The sequence below is a fragment of the Vicugna pacos genome, chromosome 25 (genome assembly GCF_048564905.1).
Source record: "Vicugna pacos chromosome 25, VicPac4, whole genome shotgun sequence".
In the NCBI taxonomy this organism is placed as follows: domain Eukaryota; kingdom Metazoa; phylum Chordata; class Mammalia; order Artiodactyla; family Camelidae; genus Vicugna; species Vicugna pacos.
Window position 1 is genome coordinate 26387002 of NC_133011.1, and position 12120 is coordinate 26399121.

The following is a 12120-nucleotide window of genomic DNA, read 5'->3' on the forward strand; positions in this document are numbered from 1 at the left end:
CCTTGGATTCCAGCCATTCTCTTCTCTCGTCTTACTTCCCTCTTTTTTTATAGTCTCCTCTCTCTTATGGAAACCCCTGTTAGTGAAGCCCCTTCCTTAGGTGTTATCTCAGCCTCCCCAGAGACCTCCCTCTTTCTTCACTGCCAAATCCTGCTTCTTCACGGCACCCCTCAATGGATTCTGATTCTTGCTCCCCTAACTCCATGCTCCCAAGACTTCTAGCTCCAAGGTCTTTAGTAACTTCTTTTTTTTTTTTTTTTTTTAACATTAGTAACTTCTGATTGTGTAAATCCTCTTGACGCTTTTCATTTTCTTTCTCTGTAGCTTTTAACGCTTTGGATTATTTCAGAGTCTTAGTTTTCTACTGTTCTCTCTGGGTTCTGCTGTTCTGACTGCTTCTTAGTTGTCTCTTTTCTGGCTTCTTTTGGTGGTCCCTAGACTTTTGAATATTTGACCCAACTAAAAAGAAAAAGTAGAGGAACCCACCTAGGATGTCAACTTTTAATTTTGTTAATTGACATCAGAAAAAAACAATATAACTTAATTTCATAAAATAAGGAATTTTTAAAAAACATAAACCGAGAAGTCTATAATAGGTTAAAAGGTAGTACTTTAAATTTAGCTTTATGAAAAACTCATTACATTATCCTTATTTTTCTCATTTCACTGAAGGACAATGAAAAATTGATGATTAAGTAATGCCAGACTTCAGACTAATGTTTGGAAACCACTCCTCCCTTCCTAAGAGTTTATCTGTTCCTCTGTCTTCAGTTTTGACCTACTTTGCATCTTAACGTTTCCAGGTTTACATCTTGCTTTCTGACTGTTCTCAGTTCCACCTTCTGGAGGAAAAAAAATCTGATCATAAAAGTAAAATAAGCCTATCATAGCCTGGAAACACAGAAAAATGTAAAGAGAAAATAAAAATCAAATATAATTTTACTAGCCATTAGTAATTATCATGAAGAGTTTTTGATATTTTCTTTACCAGACTGTTTTCTCCGTTTGTATCACACACACACACACACAAGTCTGTAGCAGAACCTGCTCCTGCTCGTGTCCCTGGACTGGGGCCGCTGGGGTCTCAGCTCCTCCTTTGTCTCAGCACACCTATTTGATCTCTGAGTCCTTTGATTTTTCCCTTGCAGCCCTCGAATGTGTTCCTTTCTCCATTGCTACATTCTGAGGATAGACCTTCCTTACCTCCTGCCTGGATTATTACGGCACCAGATAAACTAGTCGTCTTGTAATCTCCTCCTCCTTTCTGGTATATCCACCATATCTTCAAAGTGCGCTTTCTGAAACAGACCAGATATGTTACTCTTCCACATCAATCTGTTACAAGGGAAAGCCCAAGCGCCACAGCGTCACATTTAAGGCTGTTCTTAAACCCTCTTACAGCCTCATCTCATACCTCCATGATACACATTAGTAGCACGTCCTGTGATGTGTTTTATCAACTAGCCCCAGGCTTCCATTTTTTCAGATGTTACTGGAGATGGGGGTCCTTTATATGATACCAGGCCATCAACTGAATCAGTTCTCAGCTGAAATATGGTGTTTTAGCTTCGTTACTATTTCACGTCTTTCCACAGTCACCAAGGAGCTGGTTAGCTGGATGAGGGGGCACGAATCGTCGGTATTTTCAATCTCCGTGCATGCATCTGGGAAATATGCCATCACTACTTCTTCTGACACAGCACAGCTGTGGGACTTGGACACCTTCCAGAGAAAAAGAAAGCTGAATATCCTCCAGTCTGTGGGGATTCAGAAGGTCGGTGAAGGGGGGACATCTGAGTCTGTTGTGCTTCTCGGGCCAGTTTCTTGATCAGGATGTAGATGATATGAGCGATGATTCACTCTGTCCCACTTAGCTATGCTCTCATAACTCAGCAACAAGCAAAGCTGTTTGTTTTTAATTATTCTTATAGTGTATAGCGTAAAACAGTCACCCAACTTCAACTTTAGTTAGGTGATTTTTTTTCTTAACCCAACATTTTGTTATGAAAAATTTCAAACATATAGCAGATTTGTAAGAATTTCACAGTGAACACATGTACACCCACAATCTCAATACTACTGCACTTACCTGTTACCCTGTTACTGTACTGTATTATGGATCTGTGTGTCTTTTTGTCCCTCTGTTCGTCTTTTTTTTTTTTTTTTGCTTTTTAAAGTAAATTGCAGATATCAGTATACTTATCCATAAATGCTTAACGCCTGCATTTAATTAACTGCATTTAATTGGACTCAGCATTTACTGATGTAAAATTTGTATATAATGTAGAGATCTTAAGTATTCATTTGTTAAGTTCTGACAAATACATACACTTTTATAACATGTGCAGACCTGTCATCACCATTATCCCAGAAAGCTCCATTATATCCCTTCCCAGATAAGTACTGCTCTGATGTTTTTCCACCATAGATTTATCTGTTCTAAAATTTCACTTAAGTAGAGTTAGTCAGTAATGATATGTGTAAAACAGCTTTTTCATTCAGCTTAATAATGTTTTTGAGATTCATCCTTGCTGTTGTATGTATCAGTAGTTTCTTCCTTTGTTGCTGACCAATATTCCACTGTGCACACGTATCAGTCTAAAAAAATCTGCTTCTTTTGCTTTTAAGGTTTTTTTTTTCTATTTGATTAGCTAAATGCTATTTTCAGAATTATCTGAATCTCTTGTGTAATTAATTACTTTGCTCTAGGTTATATTATACATGCAGTATTGCTTTTAATTTTTTGGTTGTTAACTTGAACAGCTAGCAGTGCATGTCAGCCAAAAATGTATTTTGTAGTCTCCACAGAAATCCCAGAGTTCTTAATAATTTTAAAAAGATAAAAGTGATAGCCAGCTTGTTCAGCAGGTATTTAGGCCAAATGTCTTAGTAGGTCTTTTCTTCTTTCTTCTAAAGTGTTAATTACTTGAATACTTAAATTGAATTTTAAATTCTAAGAGCAATGAGAGTTGAATCCACAGTGGGAACAGAGCTATGAAACAATGACACAAAAACCATCTGTTCTTTTTACCATGAAATTAGAATGAGTATACAGTGAATAGCTGCCAATTTTAACCTTGCGTGGTAATTTAGACATATTAGTTTAAAAAATAGGACTCCAAATGTTAGTGACAGGAGAATAAAATTAGATGTAGTAAGTGTATATACAGTGTGCAGTAGGTTTATAACTGCATTGTTCTAAAATAATCGAACATCATAGTCTGTAAGATACCAGTTGTTGAGTACTTTCTGTGTACTGAACACTTTGTTTAGTTATTTTTAAGTTTAAGTAATTCTAAAAAGTAGATACCATTATCCTCATTTTACAATTGGGGAAACAACCTGGGAAACATTAAGTGACTGCCCACCGTCACGTAGCTTATGAAAGAGTCGCAGTTTTGAATCTAAGCTTGCTTTACTCTGAAGTCCCTCCGTTACACTATTCTGCCTCTCAGGTAAACCAGTTGCGTCTCTTCAGATAAGTAAATTTTGGTTCTTTTGTTGATACCTGGAGGTCGGATATTTAGCTATTTAGTTAGAAATTTTGGAACAAATTCTGAGATTTCTGATTTCTGTGGTTCAGGATGTATTAGAAAAGATTTTGTGCTGGGTATCAGAAAACAGTAGTGTTACCAAACTTGCTTCAGCCTCTGTATACAGTGGGCATTCACTACATTTTTGCTACATTGTGTGTTTGACCTTAACTTGCTCTTACTACTATCCTGAACTCTTGAAACTTTGAAAAGAGCTTACGTGCCTCTCAAAGTGAATTGGAAAGCCTAGGATTTTCATATTTTATAAGGAAAAACTGCAGCCAACCCTCCAAAAAGTATTATTTTGTTAGTGCTTTTGAAGTTTTTTCTAAACATTTTATGTTTGTCAGGAGATGACACTATCTAGATAATGACATGATTCATTAGGAACAATTTTATAATCATTAAAATCTGGCAATTAAAATCGCAAATCCAGTAATGAATAATCATGTAGGCAATGATCTATCACAACTCTTCCCCCAAAATAGCAGTTGATGCTCATTAACTTTTAAGCTTTTGCTTCTCCCAGTAGGAATAAACTTTATTACTTTTCTAGAAAAATATTGCCAATTATAATAAAAATTGCAAGTCCCTTTTTTGGCATAAGATTTGAAATAGTGTTTTTATGTATTCATTATAGATTATGATGCATTCATTGCAAATTCTTTCTGTAAGACCATCATATTACAAACCTTTCTAACATAATGAAACTGTTGGCAAAAGATCTACCAGATTGTCCTTGACAAAGTGAACCAAGGACACAAGTGAGGAGGAGCTGGTGAATCAGGCAAGGGCATCAGCATCTGATGTAGTTGAGTTAGCATCTTATTATTGTGTTTTTTTAGCTTTAATCCTTAGTAAATTGTTTTAATTAACCAGTATGTTCCATACTGTATTAGTATCTGTGTGTGTATATTTTTAAGCACCATTATCAAAAAAGAGAGATACTATTATATATATGTATGAGAGAAACAGTTTACGAAAACAGTCTGCAACTATTGTTAGAAAATTGTGACTTACAATCCCCTGAAATTTTTATAGTAATATCATAAACTATTAGAACCATTTCCTAACTATATGTATATAATAGGCTCGGCGACAATAACACAAATTAGTCACAAGGCTGCCCCGTTACTTGTGTAACACTGGGAAAGGCCGTGGTGGGTGTGGTGGTGGTCCTCCTTTTCCCCTGAACAGCTCGCTCTCATGACCACAGTGACGACTATATCCAGATTCTGAATACTCAAGAGACACTCCAATCCAGTGTTAAAGACACTGAGCCTTTTTATCCCCAAAGAATGTAGCACTCCTTCTGACACCAGCAAAGTTGTGAAGGTGTGTGACACATCACAGAATGGGAGGTTACAAATCCTTAAGGTGTTCTGCCTCCTCTGTGAGTCCCTGCCCCCTCTCTTTCCAACACAGAAATAGTCACATAATTTTATTATAATAAAATTTGTAAAGACACACCAGTAACAACAGCAACAAGATATGTTCAAATATAAAGTGTTACTATAATGCGGTTAAGAAAGCTGTTCTAGATGGGAATCATAGAATGAATACCTAGAGTTTAGCATTACCTGTTGAAGATGAACATACATATACTATAAAAACTCAGTAAGAAAAAGATTCATTCATTCATTCAGCGAGTACCTATTGAGATCCTTTGCTAAGTTCTAGTCATCGTGCTTGGCACTGATTGTACAAGAACAAACAAGGTAGACAGGACCTCTGCCCTCAGAAACCAACCAAAGGTCTTCGTCCCAGGGCACCTGAAGGATGGCACATCTCTGGCTCAGTTTTGTCCACAATGTTTGGGGGTCCCATGCATGGAGTCTTAAGGTAGATTTCAAATGTGGGCAGATGTGTGTATAAAGGAGTTATAATTATTCTGTGGTTCATAAGAGGAGTAAAATAAAAGACCAAAGCTATATTGAGAGAGAGAAAAAAAAGGATAGAGATGTAACTAATGGTCAAACCACGTGAAATGTCTCAAGCTGTTTGTGGGGATTAATTCTAAGAGGATGAATAGGAATATTTTGTCCTGAGGGCATTGGTTTTTTTCATCTTCTTTCCTTCTTTGCTTCCTTCTCTATCTCCCTTTCTGTGATATTACTCCTTTTCTGTACCCACAAAATTGTACCTGAGGCCTTTGGAACTCATGAGAAAATACTGGTCAATTAAAATTTTATCAAAAGTAAGCATTGTTTAGTGCTTATGTAATAGAAAAATAGAAATTAGGAGAATAGAATTACACTTTCAACTTTGTTATCAATTTAGTCTCAATTGTCCATTAAATAAATTGAATCTCTAGTAAAATATGATTATGTATTTTCAACTTTTTACTTTTACAAATAACGCTTAACAAACATCTATACACATTTATTTTTAGCATTTTGCTAATTTTTTTTCAAAGGGTCAACTCTTAGAAACAGATTGACTAGTTCAGAAGAGATATATTTTTAAGGCTGTTGAGATATACAGTATCTTTAACTAGTTTTTACTACCAGCAACAGTATATAACAGTGCCCTTTTCCTATACTTTCACCAACATTTAGTATTTTTAACATTTATCAGTATCATTTAATATTTTTGTCATTTAATATTTTATCATTCAGTCATTTATAATGTATCATTTAATATTTTAAACAGTATCAGTAAATATAGTATTTATATTAGTATATAGCTTATAAATATAATATATATGTTAGTATGTGTATATGTGTATGTGTTATTTTCAAAATAAATTTGATACACATAAAATGGTATCTTATTTTCATTTGAATCTTCTATAACATTAAATACTTTACAATTGTTACTTAGTATTTTATGAATTGCCTAGTCATTGATAGTCACCCAGTTTTTATTTAAAGGGGTTTACCTTTTCTTTTTAATTTATAATAGTCTATAACATACCAGTTTTATCCCCTGTCATATACTGTAAATGTGTTTTTCTCCAGTTTGAGAAAGAATAATTGGGGGGGGGGCAGCGGAGGTAATTAGTTTTTTATGTGATTTATTTATTTTAATGGAAGTACTTGGAATTGAACCCAGGACCTCATGCATGCTAAGCACGCACTTTACCACCGAGCTATACCCTCCCCACCGAGAAAAAATAATTTTAAAAAAGAAAAATTAGCTTTGTAAATTTTAAACTTAAAGAGAGCTATATGATCCTTATATGAATAATCACTTTTTTTGTCCTTCTTTAGGTTTTTTTCCTACCGTTAAGTAACACCATCCTCAGCTGTTTTAAAGATAACTCCATCTTTGCCTGGGAATGCGATACTCTTATTTGCAAATACCAACTGCCAGCTCCACCTGAAAGCTCCACTATACTCTACAAAGTGTTCGCTGTGACCAGGTAACGTCCATTTTAAAACACTGAGGATTTTTAAGAAATTTAACTTCCAGTGAAATTTTATAAATTCTCATTCAGTATTTTATTGTCATGAGAAAAAATTTTCTTTAAATTTAAATGTGGTCTAAGATAAGTTTTTTTACTTGTTGTGGAAAATAAACGCAGAAATAGAAAAGTATTTGAAACCCTATCATAAGCATCAATAGCCCCTCTGTTTTATCTATAACTCTACTTACTACTTCTCTGCTGTGTTGTTACAAAGCAAAGCCTAGTATATCATATCATGCACAAATATCTCAATGTGTATCTCTAAAGGATCAGGACCCTTTTTGAAACAGAACCCTGGTACTATCATCATCCTTTTAAAAACGCATAATTTAATTCTATCATACCTAGTTATTATTTGGATTTCCCTGATTTGTCTAATAATTAATTGCTTTTTATGATTGGTTTGTCCAAATCAGGAACAAAATAAGGTTCCCACATTGTCTTGGTTGGTATATCTCTCTTTTTATATTTTCCTTGCAGTTAATTTGTTAAAGAATTGGTCATTTGTCCTGTAGTTTTCTATATTCTGGATTTTGCTATTTTCATCCCTGTGGTGCTGTTTAGTATGACCCTCTCTGATCAGTATTTACTATAAACTGGTTATACCTATATTTCCCAGAAGTTAGAGGCTTGATCTGATCTGGTTGGATTTGGGGGCAAGAAGACATTATAGGTGGTTTGTGTGCTTCCATCAGGAGGAACACAGACCTCTCTTATGATGTTAGTGGCTATTGATGATCATTACCTAGATCCTGTGTTGCATTGGAGTTTAGCAAAATGGAGCAATTCTAATTCTGTCTTTCCTTCTCCCTTATAGACTGAAACTTCCTGTAGAAAGAAATTTCCTCTCATCAACTCTTTGGTTACTTTGCTGTATGGTTTGTAAAGGAAAGGCAGGACAAATGCTTGATTTCTTCCTCTATTAAAAAAATTTTTTTTCAAAATAATAGATTAGTTTATTGGCATCTTCAATGGTGGCCAGTGAAGTTTTTGTCTTTAATCTTTGTAAACATAGTTGACATGATTTACTCCATTATAGTTACTATCCTTAGTGATGCTCCAGTTCTCTCGTCTCTGACCAGTGGCATCCTCTTCAGGTCGGCTTTGAACCTGTTTGGTACAACCCCAGGCATATGTGATAGCTCTCATTCTTTCTGGTCTGGTGAGATGTTCCAGTCTTGTGTATTTCCTGTCCCAAACCTGGAATCAGCCATTTCTCTAAGGAGCATGGGTTCATTTTAGTGGGAAATGATATATTGACACCTGACCTGGGTGCTCGGTTCTCACTGTGACTAGCTTGGTCATTGTTTCCAGGTGTCTTCAATGGAAAGAGCTAGGCAATGGACCTTATTTCCTCTCTTTCTCTCACCTTCTTAGTTATCAGTAAATCCCATCAACTCTATCAGACTGTATCTTGAATTAGTCTGCTTTCTTTTGTCCATTGCTCCAGCTTTACCCCAGTCCAAGTTTCCCTAGTCTTTTTCAGGCTACTGTAATAGCCTCCTTAATTGGTCTCCCTGCTTTCAATCTTATTTCCTAAAGTCAGTCTCTACAAAGCAGATAGGGTAGTCTTAAATCATTGAGTCAAGCCATGTCATTTCCCTATTGAAGTCCCTGAAAGGCTTTCCCACTGCTCTCAAAATACAGTCCAGTTCATTTACCTTCCTCTAGACTGAAAATCCCATAAGAACAGGGGTCTTAACTGTTGTCTTGTTCACCACTGGGTCCCTGCCACCTGGAGTGAAACCTGGCTAATAGTGGGCTCTTTACAGGCCGTGGTGAATGAATGAGCGACAGCCTTGCAGATCAGTGCAGCTTATTCTTTTTGTACCTTCTAAACATGAAGTAGCTTTCTTCAAGGAAAGAAAGTTTGGGCTTTTTGGTTTCTCATATCGCAACGCTGTATCAATTCAGTATAGTTATGTGTGAAATACAGAAAGTTGGATAGTGGTAAGTGACTTTGAGATTGTGCTATAAAACATAAATGTTATTCAGAAACCCCCAGTCAAGTCATCAAACAAGCATTTGTTAAGCCAATATCTTAGCACAAGAGATAAAAATACATATATATATAATATATATTTATATAATATATATATATACACAATATAAACCTGAGTTTTCCTATGTGGTAGCCACTGGGTGCCTGGGACTTTTCAAATCAATAAAAATTAAACAAAGAATTAATGTCCTCGGAAGCACAAGCCACATTTTAGTTCTCAACGATCACATGTGGCTAGTAGTGACTGTGTTGGACAGCGTAGACGTGGAACGTTGCCATCATACTGGATCATACTGGACAGTGCTGCTGTAGGTAACTCACCTAGTCTTTTTCATCTTCTTGTCACGTAGAGATGGTCGAATCCTGGCTGCTGGGGGCAAATCAAATCATCTTCATCTGTGGTGCCTGGAAGCTAAACACCTATTTAGAATTATACAGATGCCCACGAAAGTTCGAGCCATTCGCCATCTAGAATTTCTTCCTGATAGTTTTGATGCTGGTTCTAATCAGGTTAGTAACAATGTTGGTAACACTGTACTTTTTTAGGAAGCTCCTATCAATTTCTGACCTTTATCAGTTCTCTTATTTAACTTGTACCCTGCCTGTTAACAGGGATTTGAAATTGCTCATATCTTTATAAAGAGTCTAAGATTGAAAAAAAAGGAAAAATCTGGTTCTGTATATTACTGATAATTTACTTTTTCTCTAAAATCAGTATACTTTATATTGTGTCATGCTTTGTGGTTTACAGAGTGATTGAACGTGTTATTTTTTATTTGATCCTTAAAGAATTATTTGGACATAGGCAGGGAGGGCATTCTCACCATTGTGCTAGTTGTGACACCGAAGCTTAGAAACATTAAGTGACTTGTCAGCACTCCTGTTCATTTTAAGGATTAAAGGTAGGACTAGAACTGAAATTCTCTCACTTCGCTGCACTGTGTTTTATCCGCCATACCTGGTTGCCTCAGTCCTAAGAAACCTGTTTGCTTTCTGTCCTGCCTTAGTTTACACAGTGCTCCCCCACCACACACCTTTTTTCTTTTTAATAGTTGAGTAATTGAACCTTAACTTTCTTATTTTAAATTGACTATCTTGGGTCTTGCACATGAACAAATTATATATACATATATATATACACACATATATGTATAAATTATACATATATGTGTGTTTTATGTATATATGTATAATATGTGTGTATATTTATCATGTCTATTTTAAGTTTTTTGAGTAGATAATGCTTAAACATGGTTAAAAACATGAAAAAAATTAAAAGGCATAAAGTGAAATCTTACTCCTCTCTCCCACTTGCCCAGTTACTCACTCTCTGTAACCACTGTTGTTATATAATCTTATGTTTTTCCCAGTTTTTTACACAGCTTTGCACCTTGTTTTTCTTCACTTAATCTACCTTGAAGATTGTTCTATTTCAGCACAGAACTTCATTCTTTTTTTTTTAACAGCTGCATAAGTTTTTTTAATCCATCCTTTATTATTAGGCACTTAGCCTATTTTTAGTCCTTTTCTATTACAAATGATGCTGCACTGAATACCTTTTGCACATGTCATTTCATACATCCTGTCTGTAGGGTAAAATCCCAGATTTAAAATAGTGGTACAAGAGTTATGTGCATCTGTAGTTTTGATAGATCCTGCCAAACTACCTTCCAGAGAGATTGCTTCTACTGTGAAGGAGGGGGTTTCCTACCATCTAACCAACAGAAGGACGCTCTGTTCAGATTGTCACCTTCAAATTGCCTCTAACTACCTCCAAACCGTAGTCTTTCATATAACAAGGGACATCAGCATTTCACAAAATTGCGAGGTGGCACTGCTTACCAGCCACTGGCCCTGGGAAAGGAGCCTGCATGTGGACAGGGCAGTAGAGGAGCTTATTTTTTGTATATGTTCAAGCTTTTTTAGTACATTTAAAATTTTTCAAATTGTGTGAATTAAAACTAACTTTTCCCTCCTTAAAAGTCTAGCTTCCCTCTTACCCCTGCACTGTCCTTGCAGCTCACGGACGTCCTCTCTCCACCCGCCAGGGGCTCGTTTCAGTCCCAGATTTGTGTGGCGGCAGCAGGACAGATGTTAGCTCTGCTCAGGCTGAGGATGGGGAAGGGGAACAGACACTGCACCCTCCTTGCTCCTGATGGCCAGTGTGGAGTCAAAGTGAAGGACTGTGCTCACCTGTGCTCCCTCTGGAGGGAGCGTGGAGATAAGCCTGCCTGTGGGAAGGGAGGATTCTTAGGTGACCTTTCTGTAGTCGCCCAGGACGGGCTCCTTACTGGCTCTGGTTAGAGCCAGGCTTCTCTGGACCTGACCAGCGCGAATCTACATGAGCCAAAATTAGGGATTTTAAAATATATGATGGCTCTCTGTGAGTATAATCTCTGACTGTCCTCCCCTCAAAAAAATACACACACACACATAAAAATACACACGTGCGTGCCTTTGTGTAGTTTGACTTTCAGACATTTGACCCTTTTTTTCGTTGAGGTGTAATTGACATATAACATTGTATTAGTTTCAGGGGTGCAACATGGTGATTCAGTACTTGTCTACATAGTGAAGTGATCGACGTAAGTCTAGGCAACATCTGAGACTTTGAAATGTGTTTATGTTGTTTCTCTCTACTCTTAGGTTCTTGGAGTGCTAAGTCAGGATGGTATTATGAGGTTTGTTAATACACAGACTTGTAAACTTCTCTTTGAAGTTGGGAGCCTTGATGAAGGAATTAGTTCTTCAGTAATTAGCCCACATGGACGGTACATTGCATCTATTATGGAAAATGGAAGTCTGAACATATACTCAGTTCAGGCTTTAACAAAAGAAATAAATAAGGTATGTTATCAAGTAAGCAATGCCTTTTTTTAAGAGTTAAATGTTGATTCATCAAAAATAAAAACTTAATGCTGCAGTTTTCTAACTTCCTTGCACCTTATCCATTTTTCTGAATTTTGTTGTTGTTGTTCTTACTCCCAGAGCCGCATCTCCAGCTTTCCGCACCTGTGCTCCATTCTTAAATTCACATCTCCATCGAAGGTATCTGTTTGGTGTCCCTGTCCCGTTCAAGGTGCGCTTCTGATCTGCTTCTCACGAGGGGTCTTCAATCCAGTCTCTTCATTTCTGTCTTTCTTCCCCTCTTATAGGCTAGACACCTTGGGCCTCTA

The 12120-nt window shown here is 36.5% G+C and overlaps 1 protein-coding gene across 6 annotated transcripts in view; it reads left to right on the plus strand.

Annotated features, from left to right (window-relative positions):
• The window catches only part of TBC1D31 (TBC1 domain family member 31), a 59257-nt gene that overhangs the window by 10432 nt on the left and 36705 nt on the right, over nucleotides 1–12120 (plus strand). For 5 of the 6 annotated variants that reach the window (XM_072949667.1, XM_072949666.1, XM_015245428.3 and 2 more), the window contains 4 exons: nucleotides 1596–1774; nucleotides 6746–6897; nucleotides 9295–9454; nucleotides 11591–11791. In XM_072949667.1, coding sequence (XP_072805768.1) covers nucleotides 1596–1774; nucleotides 6746–6897; nucleotides 9295–9454; nucleotides 11591–11791 — 692 coding nt within the window. The remainder of the gene's footprint in view (nucleotides 1–1595; nucleotides 1775–6745; nucleotides 6898–9294; nucleotides 9455–11590; nucleotides 11792–12120) is intronic. The other variant, XM_072949668.1, reaches the window with a different exon arrangement.